Source organism: Oryzias latipes, chromosome 15 (genome assembly GCF_002234675.1).
Source record: "Oryzias latipes chromosome 15, ASM223467v1".
NCBI classification, from domain to species: Eukaryota; Metazoa; Chordata; class Actinopteri; order Beloniformes; family Adrianichthyidae; genus Oryzias; species Oryzias latipes.
Genome location: NC_019873.2, coordinates 27,991,835 through 28,011,212, shown reverse-complemented (window position 1 = coordinate 28,011,212; position 19,378 = coordinate 27,991,835). Strand labels below are relative to the sequence as shown.

General features: G+C 45.0%; 1 protein-coding gene across 2 annotated transcripts in view; it reads left to right on the top strand.

The window, feature by feature from the left end:
• The window catches only part of strn (striatin), a 31,343-nt gene extending 28,702 nt beyond the window's left edge, over positions 1-2,641 (top strand). For both annotated transcript variants that reach the window (XM_023963688.1, XM_023963687.1), the window contains 2 exons: positions 972-1,160; positions 1,238-2,641. In XM_023963688.1, coding sequence (XP_023819456.1) covers positions 972-1,160; positions 1,238-1,407 — 359 coding nt within the window. In that variant the 3' untranslated portion in view covers positions 1,408-2,641. The remainder of the gene's footprint in view (positions 1-971; positions 1,161-1,237) is intronic.
• Positions 2,642-19,378: the final 16,737 nt, after the last annotated feature.

Below are 19,378 nucleotides of genomic sequence, written 5' to 3'. Positions count from 1 at the left end.
TGAAACCATCAGTTTAACATCACCACCAATGTCTGCCACTCAGCTAAACTTATTACAAAACATATACATCCCAACGACTTTCTAAAAAAAAGTCTTTGTGTTTTTACTGGCTAATTTTTTTGCATTGTGTAAAAAAACTCAACTTGATTTAAGGATTCAATTATTGCCATTTTCAGTGAACAGAGCAGTTTCACTGAATAGGAATTTGCTGCTGTGCTAATGTGGCATAAACACTAGAAACACTAGAAAAAATGAACAACAGTAAGCAAAAAAAAAAAATGACAATGATCAAGGTGCAGGTAGTGGACTGGTAACTGGACATAGATAAAAAGTGTTCATGAGTCGGACTGCAGAGGGAAAGAAACTGTTCTGGTGCCGTGAGGTTCTGGTCCTGATGGACCTTAGCCTCCTGCCTGAAGGGAGTGGCTCTAGTAGCCCATGTCCAGGGTGAGACGGGTCGGCTGCTATCCGACCTGCACGCCCTCCGGGTTCTGGAGACGTATAGGTCCTGGACAGATGGGAGGCTGCAGCCAATCACCTTCTCAGCTGAGCGCACGATACACTGCAGTCTGTTAATTGATAATTAATTAATTTGACAGAAAAAATGAAAAAAAAATATATAAATCTAAAACTCTTACCAAATGGGAAAAATGTTTTTTATTTATCTTTCTCTCTCTTTTTGGCTTCAGTCCTAAATTTAATTTCAATTCAGGATTTTTGTTTTTGATCTGAATTTTACTTGGGGGCGGGGCTTTGAGCCCATCGGCTAACAATTATTTAGTTATTTTCAAACGTATGTATGTCTTTCAGGTTTACAGTGTGTACTTTAAGAATTTATTTTGAAGATGAGAAAACTATTAAACTATATGTAATGTTTAGAGCCAGATCAATGTAAATATGTCCATCTACTAACCGATGTTGGGAAAAGTCGTCCCTCACTCCTCCTCTTTTTTCAATCTTTTGTGAACCAGGAACTTTCTGTCACATCAACAAGGTCCTAAGCCATCCCACGCTCCCCATCACCATCACGGCGCAGGAGGACCGACACATCAAGTTCTTTGACAACAACAGCGGGAAGCTGATCCACTCCATGGTGGCTCACCTGGACGCCGTCACCAGCTTAGCTGTGGACCCCAACGGGCTTTACCTGATGTCAGGCAGTAGGTTTCCCGCCCCCCAAGTACCGCACCTTTGGTTCAGCCGCAGGTACGGCGCCTGACCTTCTCTCCCTCCACAGGTCACGACTGCTCCATCCGGCTGTGGAACCTGGAGAGTAAAACCTGCATCCAGGAGTTCACGGCTCACAGGAAGAAGTTCGAGGAGTCCATCCACGACGTGGCGTTCCACCCCTCCAAAGGCTACATCGCCAGCGCGGGGGCGGACGCTCTCGCCAAGGTGTTTGTATGATGCGGAGCCGCGAGTCCGTCCGCAGCCCTGCCCACTGACTCGGACTCCCATAATCAGGGACCAACGGAGACACGGCAGGGGGGAGGGCCCTCGGACAGGGGTCCAGCCCCGCCCCGCACAGCCCGCTGTCGGACCTGCAGGCTGCGTCGCCTCTGACGGGCTGTGAGCTGGCAGGGAGGCCAAGCGGAAGGAAGAAAATAAAACTGCTCCCTCTGTCTCCCACCCATCATCCAGGCAGGCCTGGGTGTGAGCGGCCACCGTGCCCCCCCCCCCAGACTTTACCACCACAGACGAGCGGCTCAGGGCAACTGTGAGCAAGGAGGGGAGAAACGAGCTCTGAAGCCCCTGCTTTCTCCCCCCTGTGGCTTCATTCTAACCCCCCCCCACCCCCAAAGACAAAGTTGGACCAGCCCCTCCCTTCACTGCGAGTGTTTTCAGACTGCCGGGCGGGGCGGGGCGGGGCGGGGCGGGGCGCTTCTTCTCCTCTGCTTCCCAGACTGACTGCTCGCTGGTCTGCCTTCGTGTTCCTTTTTAAAAATGTGCCTTTGCTTTAAAAAGGTCTGGAAAAAATAGGATTTTAACAAGCTTCTTTTGGGCGGGGGGGGGGGGCTGGTTGTCACGATGGTGTTGATTTTAACATTGGATGTAAAATTACAAATGCTTATAATAAACAAAAGCTATATTCAGTCTTAAACTTTCCTGTGCGGCGTGAGTTTGAGTGCTCATTTTTGATAAGTGCGGTTGGGGGAAAAAGAGGTTTGATGCATTTCTGAGGCCGTAGAGAAACAGATCAGTAAATATATTTGCCTGCTAGATTACCTGTGGAGCGCAGAAGTCGAGCGTTTTTTTGCTGGGATCACAGCTCAGACTTAAATAGACGTCAACTTTTAGGAGCAACTTATCCGATTTTGGCCAGTTTGCTGTTGTTTGAACTGAATGCTGTGTACCGTATGTAGATCTCCCCAGCTGTGTTGGACACGCTTGACCACGATGTGATGTCCTGATATCTACATTAGTCCGGTGTTTAGCCAGAATTTAGTGCAGTACCGTGGGACTGTTTTTGGAAGAACAGGCTGACCATTGGACGTCCTCCTCCGTCTGCAGCTCGCTGTGAGCCGAGGACGGACGTCCAAACTGTTTCACATGGAGACTACAGCTTCACATGAGCCATTTTCTCAGTCACTGGTTTGTACATGGAAGTATGTTCTAAATAAAACCTGCTGTAAAATCTTCATTTGGCTCAAAGGTTTGTTTTTTATCACCAAAAGACCGGGTTTGCACTAGATCGAGTGACTCCGCCCTCCCTGGCGTTCCAAACAGGAAGTACCAGCAATACGGAGGGATGTGTTTGTGTCAGTGTGAGAGCGTAACACTCCCACCTTCAACGCGCGGCATCAAACCAGCGCATTAGTGAACCACAAGACACTGTATGTGCACCACGATCGGATCAGCATCACCTATCTCGATCGGAAGGACATTTTGATCTGAATAAGTCTGATCAGACCGACTGTCTCAAACGGCGTGTTCACATGACGCACTTTTATTCTGATCAGGCGTGTATTCAGATTACTTCTGTCCATGTAAACACAGCCAATGACTCCCATGTTAAACTCGTCCTCTTCCCCCCTTAAATAAACCCTTTTAATGCTTCAACTTTTTATTTCATCAGTAGTTATTTGATTCATGACAACTCTGGGTGGAGTCCTTTTTTTTAAAAGTTTCTTTATATATTTTTTAATTTTTACAGCGTTTAATTTCTCTTAATGAGGGGGCGCGGTTTCATGATTGACAGATGATGTTCGCGGTGGATTCTGGGAACAGAACTTGCGTTTTAGCCCGTTTCTTCGTGTTAGCTTTAGCATCTATGCTATTAGGTTTGTTTGTCTGCTGTTGGGCTGTAAATTGTCCTAAAACGCTCACTGGGAGTCCTTTGTCCCTTTATTTTAACCGGTAAGTAATAAAAAATTACTTTATATTCAAAATAAATAAACCATATGTATATCTCTTTTCTTTATAATTAATGTTACAACATTTCAAATTTCTCAAGGTTTTTCATTTTTGCTAATATTTCCTTTAATTAAATCTATAATATGTAAGGACAGGATTCAGAAATGCTACAGTTACCACCAGATTTTTGGAAATAAACTATGAGGAAATGCAGAAAACCTTCTGTAACCCAGGTGGTGTGACCCCACTCTTCTTATAGCACTTGGAGGTAGCCTGCTGTTGTTGGTTTTTGTTTATAAGAAGAAAAAATGTTTTTTTTTCTAACAAAGTTAATGTTAACAAATGTTAATTAAGAGTGGTCATCTTAACTGTCTACCATCTTTGTTAAAAGTGCATTGTTTTGCGTACAGATTTTATTTTTAGCTCAGAGTGATCATCTCACTCTTACTTAGATCTGTGTGGGATTGATTTTTTTGGAACACCGTGTGCAGTCACAGAGACGCAAACAGAACGTGGGAGCGAATAGCCATATTGATATTGGAGTTTAAAGAAAATAAAACCCAGAAAGCTTTTTGATTTAAGCTGGAGCTGTGCTTGTTGAAACTGCACTGAAGATTTTTTTTTACTTGTACAACGGATATCCTGGTGAGTTATTGCAGCTATTCAAACCGCTGTGTTAGCATGCTAAACAGAGTTGCCGCGTGCACAGGATTACATTAAAACCAGTCGGGATAACTTTGATTACTTTTTATAAGAATTTTTTCAGTTTTATATTCAGTCACATTGGTTATTATAACCTGGTTATGCAGTTAATAAATGTGGAAAAACATTGTATGTTGTTGATATGCTGTGAATAGGAAAAAGGAAAAAACTTTTTGAACTGTTTTAATTAAATTTCTAGTGAATGAGAGTTAAATGAATAATATTTCTGCACGTTGTGCAGGCTGGTTTTTTTTTATGTGACATTCCAGAGGAGTTTTTCTTTCGTCTGCCGTCTTCTGTTCCCGGTCCTTCTACGCCTCCATCTTGGATAATTTCCCTCCTTGAGTGAAGAGACCGTTGGTCCCATCCCATCATCCCCTTACACCCAAACCGACTCCGTGAACTGCATTCCTGGACATTAGAGGGCGGTAGGACTGTTGAGTGCACTCAATTGAGGGTATTTTTGTGGGGTTTTTTTCTCTTTTTTTTTTGGAGCTCCAAACTGCAATTTTCCCTGAGATCTCAGTGGTTTTTATTTATTTATTTGGAACAATTTTTATTTTGAAACTGTTGAGTATAATTCTGTTATTAATACATTTGTTATCATTTTCTGTACGTGTCGTGTGAAATTCTTGGGGTGGATAGTATTAACCTTGATAGGTAAAATTTGACCCAAGCCTTCACCCAACCTGAGCAAAAGAAAAATTCCCCTCTACCACAGTGGACCGCACCGCCTGTGGAGCAGTAGGAGCGAAGAGAGGGTTACAAAAGTGGCGCCCAACGTGGGGCTTGGGCAATTTAAATCAACTTCCACCCCAAACAGTGTGTAAAGAAAATATTTTTGAATCTTGATAGTTCACATTTAGTTGAAAATGGATCTTTGTAACCAGTTTGATCTGCATGGGCCTAGTTGCATTTATGTGACAGGCGTACATGAAACATATACTGATGAGGATATTGTTGATTTTTTCAAAGTTAATGGTGACATTGAAAAGGTAGTGAGAGTACCGGACGACCCAGATCATCCAAAAGGGCTAACTCTTATACAGTACTCCTCTGATCGAGCAATATCCCAACTTGACCCTGCAAATCTTGGTGACTTACCTAGTCCAAAAGATCCTGCTGTTAGTTGGCATATCAAAACCATTCGGGGAATGTGTCAGGAAGAGCTTGGTCGAGAATTAGCCCAGAGATGCTTGGGTGAGCTGAGCACCCTTGCTGGAAATAGTAAAGCTGGATTTTGGAGTGTGCTTCTGCAGCAGATGCAACTTGTTCATTCCGAGCAACCTGTCCCTCCACAAAGTCCTGATACTCAGCTTCAGCCCTCTGAGCATCATACTCCTGTACTTACTCATGACAGCATACCTCCAGGGCAAGGTCTGTCAAATGTTTCTGCACAGACCCCACCCAGTCGAGCACAGAATAATTTTTCCCCTTCTCTGCATGAAGATACAGTAAACCCACTTCAGGTTCAAAAAGTGATCGTGGAGCATTTCATTCGTAACGATCCAGCTCCATCAAGCTACAGTCAAAGCCGAATTCGAACTTTCTCTGGGCGGCTGCCAAAGCCAAATGGTGAGGTTGATTATGATGCGTGGCGTACCCAGGTAGATCTTCTTCTCACTGACACCTTGTTGTCTGACTCTCAGAAGGTGAGAAGAATTTTAGAGAGCCTGCTTAGTCCAGCAGCTGACATAGTCAAACCACTTGGAACAAGTGCGACTCCTGTAGCTTATCTCACACAGCTTGAATCAGCATTTGGAGTTGTAGAAGATGGAGAAGAGCTATTTGCAACCTTCCTGGGGTCTAACCAAAATTCAGGTGAAAAACCCTCTGTTTATTTAAACCGACTACAAGCACTTCTAACTAAAGCTGTTTCTAGAGGGGGGGTTTCAGCTGCTGAATCTGACAAATACTTACTCCGCCAGTTCTGTAGGGGGTGCTGGGACCAGAGTCTGATTATGGGCCTCCAGCTTGAGTACCGAAAGGCCAGTCCACCATCATTCCCAGAGTTGCTTTTGCTTCTGAGAACAGAAGAGGACCGGAGAACAGCTAAAATGGACCGAATGAGAAAACATTTAGGAAGCACTAAAGCTGCTTCACATCTTCATTCTGTGATGGGCATGGCAGTGTTTCCAGAGCAGCCTGCTGCTCCAACTCCCAAGAGGCAGGATGAAAGTACCAAACTTGAAAAAGAAGTTGCAGAACTTCAAAAACAAGTAGCAATGCTGATACATAAAGAAAGAAATGAAATAAGAACTGTAGTACCCCCAAGCAGTTCTGCTAATAAGGAATCACCTCAACATTGCGAAACCTTGGCTATCCATGTTGCGGGCCCTTGTTCGGCACCTCGAGCCCCTACTGCACCCAGACCATGGTTCTGTTTTAAATGTGGTGAAGACGGCCACATCGCAGCAAACTGTGGTAACACTCACAACCCTGAACTTGTCCAGAAAAAGAACAAAGAACTCCGTGACAAACGTGAGAGATTCTGGGCTCAACAGAAAGGCCACCAAGCATCTTTAAACTTGTGAATGCTCCTGTTGAGGGGCGACCAGGAGCAGAAGAAGCAACTAATCAACCAAGTCCCATTCTAACCACTCATGAATTACAACAGCAAGCTCACACCCAAACCGGTGAACACAGTGATGAACTGGATTTCATATTACCTTCTGGGCTTGTAGGTCCTCGGTGCATTTCTGAAGTCTTCATTGGAGACACAAGATGTGAGTCCATTCTTGACACAGGCTCACAAGTCACAACTATTTCCGAAACATTTCATGCCACATTCCTGACATCACTTCCCATTCAGCCCATCTCTCATCTGCTTGAGGTTGAGGGGGCTGGAGGGCAGCCTGTGCCTTATTTAGGTTATGTTGAAGTTCCCCTAACCTTTCCTGAAAGTGTGACTGGAAGGGAAGAACAGTTAAATGCTCTCGCCCTCATTGTACCCGATTGTCAATTTAATAGCAGGACACCGTTATTAGTTGGCACTAATGTCTTGTTTCAGCTATACCAGCGGGGAATAGAACATGAGGGGCCTACACTCTGGAAGAGGTCAGATAGGTTTGGTGCACTTCTGCAACATGTTGGCCTTGTTCATAGAAATACAACTAAAACTCGCCCAGTAAAGTTGCATGGGCGGAAGCCTGTTGTCATTCCAGCGGGACACAAAATTTGTGTCTATGGAGAAGTCAGGGTAGGAAAAGCAAATCCACATACCTTCTTTGTTCTCGAGCCACCTGAAACATTTTCCCTACCTGGTGGGATGTTCTTAGAGTGTGCAGTTATGAATATAAACTGTAGAGGCGCAAACAAAATTCCTGTCATTCTTAGGAATACAACAGCCCATGATGTCACTCTACCTACCAATATTGTCATTGGCAAAATATCCGCTGTGCAGAGTGTTTTGCCCCTTACCACACCTTTGTCCGTGTCCACCGGTTCCCAGTCTGGGATTGGTACGGTTGCGTTTGACTTTGATGATTCCCCTCTTTCTGTAGAGTGGAAGCAACGCATAACAGACAAGTTGAACTCTGTGTCTGATGTTTTTGCTGCAGATGACCTGTGCCTTGGTCACACAGCAGCTGTGAAGCACCACATTCGGTTACAAGACCAGACGCCTTTCAAGGAGCGGTCAAGACCAATACATCCTTCAGACAGAGAAGCTGTAAAGCAACACCTCAGAGAACTTTTGGATGCTGGGATAATAAGGGAGTCAGAAAGTCCCTATGCATCACCAGTAGTGTTGGTGAGGAAGAAAAATGGAAAAATTAGATTGTGCATTGATTATAGGAAGCTAAACGCCCGCACTATAAAAGATGCATACGCCCTTCCCAATATTGAGGAGGCGTTTTCGGCTTTGAGCGGAGCCAAGTGGTTCTCAGTAATGGACCTGAAGTCTGGCTACTATCAGGTAGAAATGGCAGAGGAGGATAAACATAAAACTGCATTCACATGTCCCTTGGGATTTTACGAGTTCAATCGCATGCCACAAGGTGTGACTAATGCTCCCAGCACTTTCCAACGTTTAATGGAAAAATGTGTTGGAGATCTTCATCTGAGTGAGGTTCTTGTGTTTTTGGATGACCTGATTGTCTTTTCTGAGACCCTAGAAGAGCACGAGCTCAGACTTTTGAGGGTGTTACAGCGCCTCAAGGATTATGGTCTGAAATTGTCACCTGAGAAGTGTCAGTTCTTTAAGACATCTGTGAAATACCTTGGTCATGTGGTAGATGCTGAGGGAGTTCATACTGATCCAGAGAAAATCTCTGCTCTCAGAGATTGGCCACGACCTACAAATAGGGAGGAGTTGAAGCGCTTCCTGGGTTTCGCTGGATATTATCGCCGGTTTGTGGAAGGTTATTCCAAAATCGCCAAGCCTCTCAACGCTCTGACTGCTGGATATAGTTCAGCTAGAAAGAGGGGTAAATTATACAAGCGTGAGAGGCCTAAGCACACCGTGCAGCCTCATGCCCCCTTTTATGCAGAGTGGACAGTTGAGTGTGAGTCTGCATTCAGGGCATTGATTGACAAGTTAACATCGGCTCCCATCCTGGCGTTCGCAGATCCCAAGCTCCCATATGTCCTACACACAGATGCTTCTTGTGCAGGCTTGGGAGCCGCTCTTTATCAAGAGCAAGGTGAAAAGCTCAGAGTTATAGCTTATGCTAGCAGGGGGTTGTCGAAAAGTGAGAGAAATTATCCTGCTCACAAGCTAGAATATTTAGCGTTAAAGTGGGCTGTGTGTGAAAAGTTCAAAGATTACCTGTATGGAACCGAATTTACAGTCCTGACAGATAATAACCCACTTACCTACGTCCTTACCTCTGCCAAGCTAGATGCTGCTGGACACCGCTGGTTGGCAGCCCTGTCAACTTTTCGGTTTGACATCAAGTACAGGGCAGGATGCACCAACAGGGATGCAGATGGCCTGTCTCGACGGCCACAAGCTGCACCAGAGGAAGATGAAGGTTATGTGCAAGAGAGGGAGAGGATTAATGAGCTAAAAAGGCGCATCTTAGAGGGGGAGAAACATGAGATTTCTGCCGATGTAATCTCTGCAGTGTGTCAGCATCACGCTGTAAATCCACCTAGCCTCCCTGTCCTGGTGGAGTCGCTCGCCGTTGATGCTTCTTCATTGCCTGATCTGTTTGTTGATCAGGGTCAGACTACCCTACCGGGTATGACGAAAGAAAGTTGGCATAAAGCACAGAGAGATGACCCATCTATTAGAACAGTAATTTCTCTGATAGAACTAGAACAAAAGCCGAGTCTCAGACATGTAAATGCTGAGCATCCTGAAGTAAAGCTCCTGCTCAGAGAGTGGAGCAGACTTGAGCTCAGAGATGGCATTCTTTACAGGAGATGTTCTGATAGAGGAGAGATGATCTACCAGCTTGTGTTGCCTGAGCAATACCGAGACAAAGCTTTAGAAGGCTTACATGACAACATTGGTCATTTGGGATCTGATCGCGTGTTAAGTCTTGCTAGAGCCAGATTTTATTGGCCAAAAATGAAGGACTCTATTGAACGCAAATGCCACACTTGTGAAAGATGCTTCAGGAGGAAAGCTCAGATGCAGAGAGCTGCCCCAATGATGAACATCAAAACAACCTACCCATTGGAAATGGTTTGCATAGACTACCTGTCCCTTGAACCTGACAGCCATGACACTCGGAACATTTTGGTCATCACTGACCATTTCACAAAGTTTGCAGTTGCAGTACCAACAAAGGATCAAAAGGCTAAGACAGTTGCTAAGGCACTTTGGGAGAATTTCTTGGTTCATTATGGCTTCCCAAGCCGCCTTCACAGCGATCAGGGGCGTGATTTTGAATCTCACACAATCAAGGAGTTATGTTCCCTGATTGGAGCAAAGAAAGTGCGAACCACACCCTACCATCCCCAGGGAAATCCAGTTGAGCGGTTTAACAGGACCCTGTTAAACATGCTAGGAACCTTGGAGGAAAAGGACAAACAACACTGGAGAGACTTTGTCAAACCCCTTGTCCATGCATATAATTGTACAAGGAATGACACAACTGGATTTTCCCCATATGAGTTGATGTTTGGCAGGCAACCAACCCTTCCAATTGACCTCATCTTGGGTGTACAATCTTCAACAGAGAATCACAAGACCCATTCAGAGTATGTTCAGAAGTTGCGTTGCCGGCTTCAGGAGAGCTTCACATTAGCTGCTAAAAATTCTAAAAAGACTGGCGAGAAGAATAAACTAAGGTTTGATGCTAAAGTCAGAGCGGTTGAATTAGTTGAAGGAGACAGGGTCTTGGTAAGGAATGTCAGCATTCGAGGGAAACATAAATTGGCAGACAAGTGGGAATCCGAAATTCATGTTGTTGTGAAGCAGATTGACGGTGGGCCAGTTTATGTTGTTACGCCAGAGAATGGCAGTGGCCCCCGACGCACTCTGCATAGAGACCTGTTGTTGCCCTGTGGGTTTCTGCCAGTTAAAGAACCTGCAGAGCCAGAATCCCTTCCACGCAAACGCGAGAAGATGACTTTGAGAAACATTGCAGTCAAGAACCAGCATGTGGAATGTGCTGATTCAGATGGTTACTCAGAGGATGAGGAGTGTGGCAGTTTCCCCTGACTGAAACTCCACACAGGAACTCAAACATACAGACACATCGTATACTCAGGGACTAAGCTAATGCTGGTTGGGTGGGTGCACACATTCAACCATTTAAAACATCTTAGAAAGTTCCTGATAGCAACACACACTGATATACACACTGTTAACTCCTTTTATTCCTTTATTATTTTGGGTGTATTATGTTTATGTATTTTTGTATGTCTTGCTGACTTGTGTCTTACCTTTTTCAGTTTCACTTCCTGGGTCAAAGGACCCGATCTCTGGGTTTGGTAGGCTTTTGTAGGGCCTGACCAAAAATCAGCAATTAACCTCAACTGAAACCACCTGGCCCAGGGGAGGGGCCATGTCTTATAAAAGTGTGAATTTTGGTTCATGAGAGAGAGGAGTTTGGGTTTCAGAGCATGTATGGACATTGCTGCTGGTTACCTACTGTAAAATAAAAATAACAGCCATTTTCAGCATTCACAAAAACCTTGTGGAGTGGCTTTTATTGGTCTTGCCTTGGACCTGTCGGTCTCACTCCGGACAGGAGCGTGACATTTGGTGTCAGAAGTGGGATCATGACCCAGAAGACAAGGAGCAAGGCTGCCAAACATTTGATGGAGCCAGAGCCAGCTGAACCTGATGTGGAAGGTAAAGACTGGGCAACTGATGATGGGGATGAGGGTCCTACCTTCCAGCCACCAGGAGCTGCGTCCTCAGAGCAGGAGATGGTTACACTGCTGCGGGAGTTCATTTATGCCCAGAGGAGCAGAGAAGAAATGCTGCTTGGGGAGCTCCAAGGTTTGCGGACAGCTATGGAGGCTGGCAGGGGGCTGCCATCTCTTTCCAATGTGGAGGTTGCTGCCTCTCCTACAGGACTTTCCTTGGGTGGGCCTTCACCACTGCAGCAACCAGCTCTGCAGTCTCAGCCAACGGTTCCAGCCCTACGGAAGGACCCCAAGTTGCTACCGTTCCAGTCTGGTGAGGACATTGAGAATTATTTACTCCGGTTTGAACGTGTAGCGAAGACCTGGGCTTGGCCGGAGACTGAGTGGGCCTACAGATTGGTTCCTCTACTGACTGGGAAGGCATTGGAGGCCTATTCTGCCATGGATGAGGACCTTTCTGATTCTTATTTAGATCTGAAGCAAGCTCTCTTGGCTAAATTTGACATTTCTGCTGAGACTTATCGCCAGCGTTTCAGGAGTACAGCTGTTCCTCAGGGAGAGACGCCCACAGAGACCTACCAGCGCCTGAAAGGTTTATATCGACGTTGGATTAAGCCAGACCAGTGCAGTGTGGAGGACATCGGGGAGGTCATCATACTCGAGCAGCTATTGAGGATGTTTCCACCAGACGTTCGAACATGGGTTAAGGAGCGGGAACCCACTTCTGGCTTGGAGGCTGCAAAACTGGCAACGCAATACGTCAACGCCCGAAGACCCCACGTGACCAGCACTTCACAGCGGCCGTTGCGTAAGGGACATGAGGACAGTCGGCTAGAAGGTCAGAGGTCCAGAAACCATGGGACATTTGGGAATGTGGGGGCTACAAGGGTGGAGCAGCAGGCTACTGTTAGTCGGGGTGCTGTTGGGACTAATAATAGGTTTGGACATCAGGCTGGTTCCAGTCATGGGGAAATCATCTGCTACTACTGTCAACAACCTGGTCACAAGGCCTCAGACTGTCCCCTTAAAAAGTCTAAACTTTCAGGTTACTGCTATGTTCCAGGTAATGACTTATGCAGACAAAGTACCCCACATTCATCCTCATTGTATCCTGTTCAAGTTAATGGTAAATATGTGTCCGCTTTATTAGACAGCGGAAGTTCTTTGTCACTGGTTAAGAAGTGTTGTCTGTCAAATGGTGTCATTGATTATAAAAACAAGACTAACATTAAGTGTGTTCATGGGGATCAGAGATCGTATCCTACAGCAGAGGTTACTATAGCCGTTGACGGCCATGCATTTTTGTTACAGGTGGGGGTTATTGACCAACTGTCTGTAGAGTGTGTTTTGGGAAGAGATTTGCCGGTTCTCCATGATTTGATCACACAAATGAAACCTAAAATATGTGCAGTGGTTACAAGGTCTCAAACAAAAGCTGGCTTGGAGCCCCTGCCAGATCTTCACAGTGATCTGTGTGAGGGTGGTTCCAAAGGCCCCAGGAAATCCCGACGCCAGCGTCGCATTGACAAAATTACAGGTACAGATTCTGATGTAAAAGTTTATCCTGAACCTGTAAGTGTTAACTGGGATATTCCGAATGACATAAGTTTTTTGCAAATGTCTGATCCTTCTCTGTCTTGGTTGTATAAGCAGGTGGAGAATGGGGAGGGAAAACAAGGATCTGGATTGAGGTTTTTGGTTGAAAATGACATTTTGTATGCTACAGGGGAGGCAGGTAAACGGTTGGTCGTTCCAGTTAGTTGTAGGCCTCTCGTTCTACATCTAGCACACACAATACCATGGGCAGGACATCTGGGACAGCAGAAAACATACATGAGGTTGGGATCCCGGTTTTTCTGGCCTACAATGTTCAAAGATGTCAAACAGTATTGCTCTACATGCCCAGACTGTCAGGTCACCTCACACATCAAAGTCAGACAGGCACCGTTACACCCATTACCGGTAATTGGTACCCCCTTTCGGCGCATAGCCATGGATGTGGTTGGGCCATTAGAGAAGAGTAGCTCTGGTTATAAATACATTTTAGTAATCTGTGACTACGCCACACGTTTTCCAGAAGCTTTTCCCCTTCGAAGCATAAAGACACCGAAAATAATCAGTGCCCTTGTCCAGCTTTTCTCTCGAGTTGGGGTGCCAGATGAGATCATCACGGACCAGGCTACCAACTTCACCTCTGGCACCATGAAGCAACTACAGAAGGAACTTGGCATCAAAGGCATAAGGACAACCCCCTACCATCCACAGACTGATGGCTTGGTTGAGAGATTCAACCAAACGCTCAAACAAATGCTGCGCAAGTTTGTGGCTGATACAGGCCGTGATTGGGACAAGTGGTTGCCTTTTGTCTTGTTTGCTTACAGGGAGGTGCCTCAAGCATCAACTGGCTTCTCCCCGTTCGAGCTGCTTTACGGGTGGCCTGTCCAAGGGCCACTAGATCTTCTGAGGAAAGAGTGGGAGGCTACCAAGAAACCAGTACCAGAAGGTATCTTGTCTTATGTCCTCCAGATGCGTGAACGCCTTGAGAAGTACCAGGATGAGGCCCAAGTCAATCTGGAGCGGGCTCAGCAAGACCAGAAGTACTGGTATGACAAACGGGCTCGACAAAGAGAGTTTAAACCAGGTGAGATGGTCCTGATTCTGCTTCCCACAAGCAGCAACAAACTGTTAGCCAAATGGCAAGGACCTTACGAGGTATTGAGGAGGACTGGACCAGTGACTTATGAAGTGGCTCACCCAGACAAGGGAAAAGCATCCCAAGTCTACCACATCAACTTGCTAAAGGCGTGGAAGGAGCGTGATTCAGCTCAGGTGTTGTTGGTGCGTCAGGCTAACGAAGACGATGGTGAGTCAGAGACTAATCTGCACCAACTCTTACAGCCAAAAACACCTCGTCTGGAGCACCTGACCTTAGCACACCAACAAGCTTTGCAAAGGCTGCTGCAGGAGATGCCTGGGCTATTTCGGGATGGTCCAGGTCAAACAACACTCATCAAGCACACCATCCGTCTCCAAAGACCTGAGACTCCTCCAATACGGCAGAGGCCGTACCGCATCCCAGAACGATTGGTGGGGGTCCTGAAAGATGAAATCCAGCGGATGCTGGATCTTGGGGTTATCGAGCCATCAAGGAGTGAGTGGTCCAGCCCCATGGTGATGGTGCCCAAGAAGGATGGCTCTCAGAGGCCCTGCATCGACTTCCGAAAGGTGAATGCTGTCTCCTGTTTTGATGCCTATCCTATGCCCCGCATAGATGACCTGGTGGAGCGTGTTGGGACTGCCAAATATATAACGACATTGGACCTCTGCAAGGGGTATTGGCAGATTCCACTAGATGAGACGTCAAAGCAGTACACCGCCTTTTGTGCCCCAACAGGACTCTACCATTTCACAGTGATGCCATTTGGGCTCCATGGTGCCCCAGCAACATTCCAGCGTTTGATGGATGCTGTCCTGAGGGGGTTTGAAGCCTTCAGTGCGGCTTATCTGGATGACGTCGTCATCTTCAGCCAGTCCTGGGAGGACCATCTCATGCATTTAAGAGCTGTTCTGAGTGCGATTGAAGGGGCTGGTTTGACTCTAAATGCTCAAAAGTGCGAGTGGGCCAAGGGAGAAGTCCAGTACCTGGGGTTCCAGCTTGGAGGGGGTCGCATCCGCCCTCTTGTGGACAAGGTCGATGCCATTCGTAATGCCCAACGCCCACGCACCAAGAAGCAAGTAAGGTCTTTCATCGGCCTTGTGGGGTGGTATTCCAACTTCATCCCTCACTACTCCACTCTCGCCACCCCCTTAACCAATCTCACAAAGAAGGGGGCTCCTAACACTGTCAAATGGACTGCTGACTGTGAACAATCTTTTATTGCATTAAAGAATGCAATGTGCTCTTCACCTGTTCTCTGTAGTCCTGACTTCCAGAAGCGTTTCACGGTCCAAGCAGACGCTTCCGATGTTGGCATTGGAGCTGTGTTGACTCAGAGTGATCAGGGGGGAGAGAGGCCTGTGTTGTACCTCAGCCGAAAACTGGAGCCCAGAGAAGTGAGGTTTTCCACCATAGAAAAGGAGGCCCTAGCCATCAAGTGGGCCCTGGAAAGTCTTCGTTACTATCTCCTGGGGCGTGAGTTTGACCTGGAAACGGACCACAAAGCCTTGTCCTGGATTGGAACCATGAAGGACCGAAATGCCAGGGTGACCCGTTGGTACCTTGACCTGCAACCTTTCTGTTTCAAAATACGGCACAAATCTGGCAAAACAAATCTGATGGCAGACTACCTGTCTCGGTGGGCCACCACAGCGGCGCCAGGAGAGGGGGGAGGTAATGTGGCAGTTTCCCCTGACTGAAACTCCACACAGGAACTCAAACATACAGACACATCGTATACTCAGGGACTAAGCTAATGCTGGTTGGGTGGGTGCACACATTCAACCATTTAAAACATCTTAGAAAGTTCCTGATAGCAACACACACTGATATACACACTGTTAACTCCTTTTATTCCTTTATTATTTTGGGTGTATTATGTTTATGTATTTTTGTATGTCTTGCTGACTTGTGTCTTACCTTTTTCAGTTTCACTTCCTGGGTCAAAGGACCCGATCTCTGGGTTTGGTAGGCTTTTGTAGGGCCTGACCAAAAATCAGCAATTAACCTCAACTGAAACCACCTGGCCCAGGGGAGGGGCCATGTCTTATAAAAGTGTGAATTTTGGTTCATGAGAGAGAGGAGTTTGGGTTTCAGAGCATGTATGGACATTGCTGCTGGTTACCTACTGTAAAATAAAAATAACAGCCATTTTCAGCATTCACAAAAACCTTGTGGAGTGGCTTTTATTGGTCTTGCCTTGGACCTGTCGGTCTCACTCCGGACAGGAGCGTGACAAGGAGGAAGGAAAGTTCTTCTTTCAGAGACCTTCACAGTTCATGATGCGTGGTCCTTACGTGCAGGAGATAGAATGCCCTCTAATGAGAAACTCTGTTCCTTTAAATCCAGAGACTCCTGAACTCAGGACAGAACTTGCACAAACAGGATTGCAGTCTGATCAGACGACTTGTGAGCAACCGACTGAAGCTAATGGGTTAGGACCAGACATAAGCAATGCTCCGGTGCAGCCTTCAGCTGAGTCAAGGGAGTATGTCATTGTGAATATTCCAGAGTGTGATCAGTCATTCGAAGTTGACCGGGACATCTCAAGTCCTGAAGAGAATGAAATCTCTCATTCAGGTGAACCCCCCTGCCCTGCTAGCCAAGACCTTGAAGAGGATGCAAATGTCAGTCTTGAGAGTGAGTCAAGTAAGCCTAGGCGCTCTGAAAGGATGAAACGACCCCCACACAAGTTCACCTATGATGAATTAGGGAAGCCCTTGATCCTCGCCATTAGCTCATTTTTTGCAAGTCTCGAAAATGTGGTCGCTCCACTATCTGGCAGCCCATGTACAGGTGGCTGGCATGCAGGGACTCATGCAGTTTAGAGGGGGAGAGTGTAACCCAGGTGGTGTGACCCCACTCTTCTTATAGCACTTGGAGGTAGCCTGCTGTTGTTGGTTTTTGTTTATAAGAAGAAAAAATGTTTTTTTTTCTAACAAAGTTAATGTTAACAAATGTTAATTAAGAGTGGTCATCTTAACTGTCTACCATCTTTGTTAAAAGTGCATTGTTTTGCGTACAGATTTTATTTTTAGCTCAGAGTGATCATCTCACTCTTACTTAGATCTGTGTGGGATTGATTTTTTTGGAACACCGTGTGCAGTCACAGAGACGCAAACAGAACGTGGGAGCGAATAGCCATATTGATATTGGAGTTTAAAGAAAATAAAACCCAGAAAGCTTTTTGATTTAAGCTGGAGCTGTGCTTGTTGAAACTGCACTGAAGATTTTTTTTTACTTGTACAACGGATATCCTGGTGAGTTATTGCAGCTATTCAAACCGCTGTGTTAGCATGCTAAACCGAGTTGCCGCGTGCACAGGATTACATTAAAACCAGTCGGGATAACTTTGATTACTTTTTATAAGAATTTTTTCAGTTTTATATTCAGTCACATTGGTTATTATAACCTGGTTATGCAGTTAATAAATGTGGAAAAACATTGTATGTTGTTGATATGCTGTGAATAGGAAAAAGGAAAAAACTTTTTGAACTGTTTTAATTAAATTTCTAGTGAATGAGAGTTAAATGAATAATATTTCTGCACGTTGTGCAGGCTGGTTTTTTTTTATGTGACATTCCAGAGGAGTTTTTCTTTCGTCTGCCGTCTTCTGTTCCCGGTCCTTCTACGCCTCCATCTTGGATAATTTCCCTCCTTGAGTGAAGAGACCGTTGGTCCCATCCCATCATCCCCTTACACCCAAACCGACTCCGTGAACTGCATTCCTGGACATTAGAGGGCGGTAGGACTGTTGAGTGCACTCAATTGAGGGTATTTTTGTGGGGTTTTTTTCTCTTTTTTTTTTGGAGCTCCAAACTGCAATTTTCCCTGAGATCTCAGTGGTTTTTATTTATTTATTTGGAACAATTTTTATTTTGAAACTGTTGAGTATAATTCTGTTATTAATACATTTGTTATCATTTTCTGTACGTGTCGTGTGAAATTCTTGGGGTGGATAGTATTAACCTTGATAGGTAAAATTTGACCCAAGCCTTCACCCAACCTGAGCAAAAGAAAAATTCCCCTCTACCACAGTGGACCGCACCGCCTGTGGAGCAGTAGGAGCGAAGAGAGGGTTACACTTCCGTGCAACAGGAACATTTTATTTTAATTAACAAACTTGTGCATGTTTATTTACATGATTTTTGCTTATTGTCTTGTGATTTTAATTGCACTTTTTGTCTGGTTGTTGCTGTCCTGCTGTGGTGAGTTGACTTATTATTAAGGAGGAGAAACATTTAATTGGGAAATCTGGGGCTGACTCCTGCTGAAGTGTGCGATTCAATATAAAAAACGTTTGAACGACCAGTCTGTTCCGCGTGTTTTGCGTGGATGTTTTTGTATGCAGGCAAAACGAAAGGAAATATTGGCCAAAGTCAGATCTGAAAATATAAATTTATTTTTAAAACAACAGTCTATGACGTCAGAGATGCTCCGTCAGGTAACATGCAGGTCTATGGATATATTCCAAGTTATAAACGGACCAATCAGATAGCTCAATAAAAGTAGGCGGAGCTAGCTGACACACTGCATAAAAATTATAAGAGATAGGGGTGTGGCTTCTCAACTAGCTCACTGCTGATTGGTGAGGACGGTTGCCATAGAAACAAAGAAACAAAGACTCACTGTTTTACTAAATGATGTCCATATCGCAAGAAAAAAAGACTACTTCAATTATTGATCAGAGCCAGGAGTAAACCGTTTTTTTTTTTTTTTTTTGGTTTTCCAGGTGATACAGTCGATGAGATGCACGCGCCTTGACCTGCACCCAAACCACAAAGCACCCCCCCTTTTGAGCTGTCCTGCTGGTGGGGGGGCCCACAGGGTCGTGATCCCCTCAGGTTCACAGAAGTCACAGTTAAGACATTTTAAGACCATTTAAAATCTGATTTAGCTTTTTTTCTTTTTCTTGAAAAACCATTTATTTTTGGTAAATCATTTTCTTTTGGTCTAAGAAATGGGGAAAAAAATGTAAATGTAAAATTTCAACCTTTTTAAATTTGTGTCCTTATTGGTATTTTCTGCATCACCACCATTTATCATTTAAAATCTGATTTAAGACTGTATGTACAAAGAAAATGAACGACATGTCTACTTTAGCAAACATACATGCAAACACTAAATATTTAAGAAAAAGCCAAAATAATAATAAACCACCATAATAGATCATTACCAGTGTCATTAAAAATTGTTTTTCAGCAAACTACTCCAGAAGAAAATTAATCAAAGCCACTTGAAACAAACCAAATTTGACCAAATTCTAATGGAACTTGTGTGTAATTTTATAGCCTTGATCATGAATCACAAATATTTTTTTTAACTTATTACAACTTCCTTAACTTTAGCAAAGACTATCATCAACTAAGCAACAATACATGATCCTAACAGTCTTTAGAA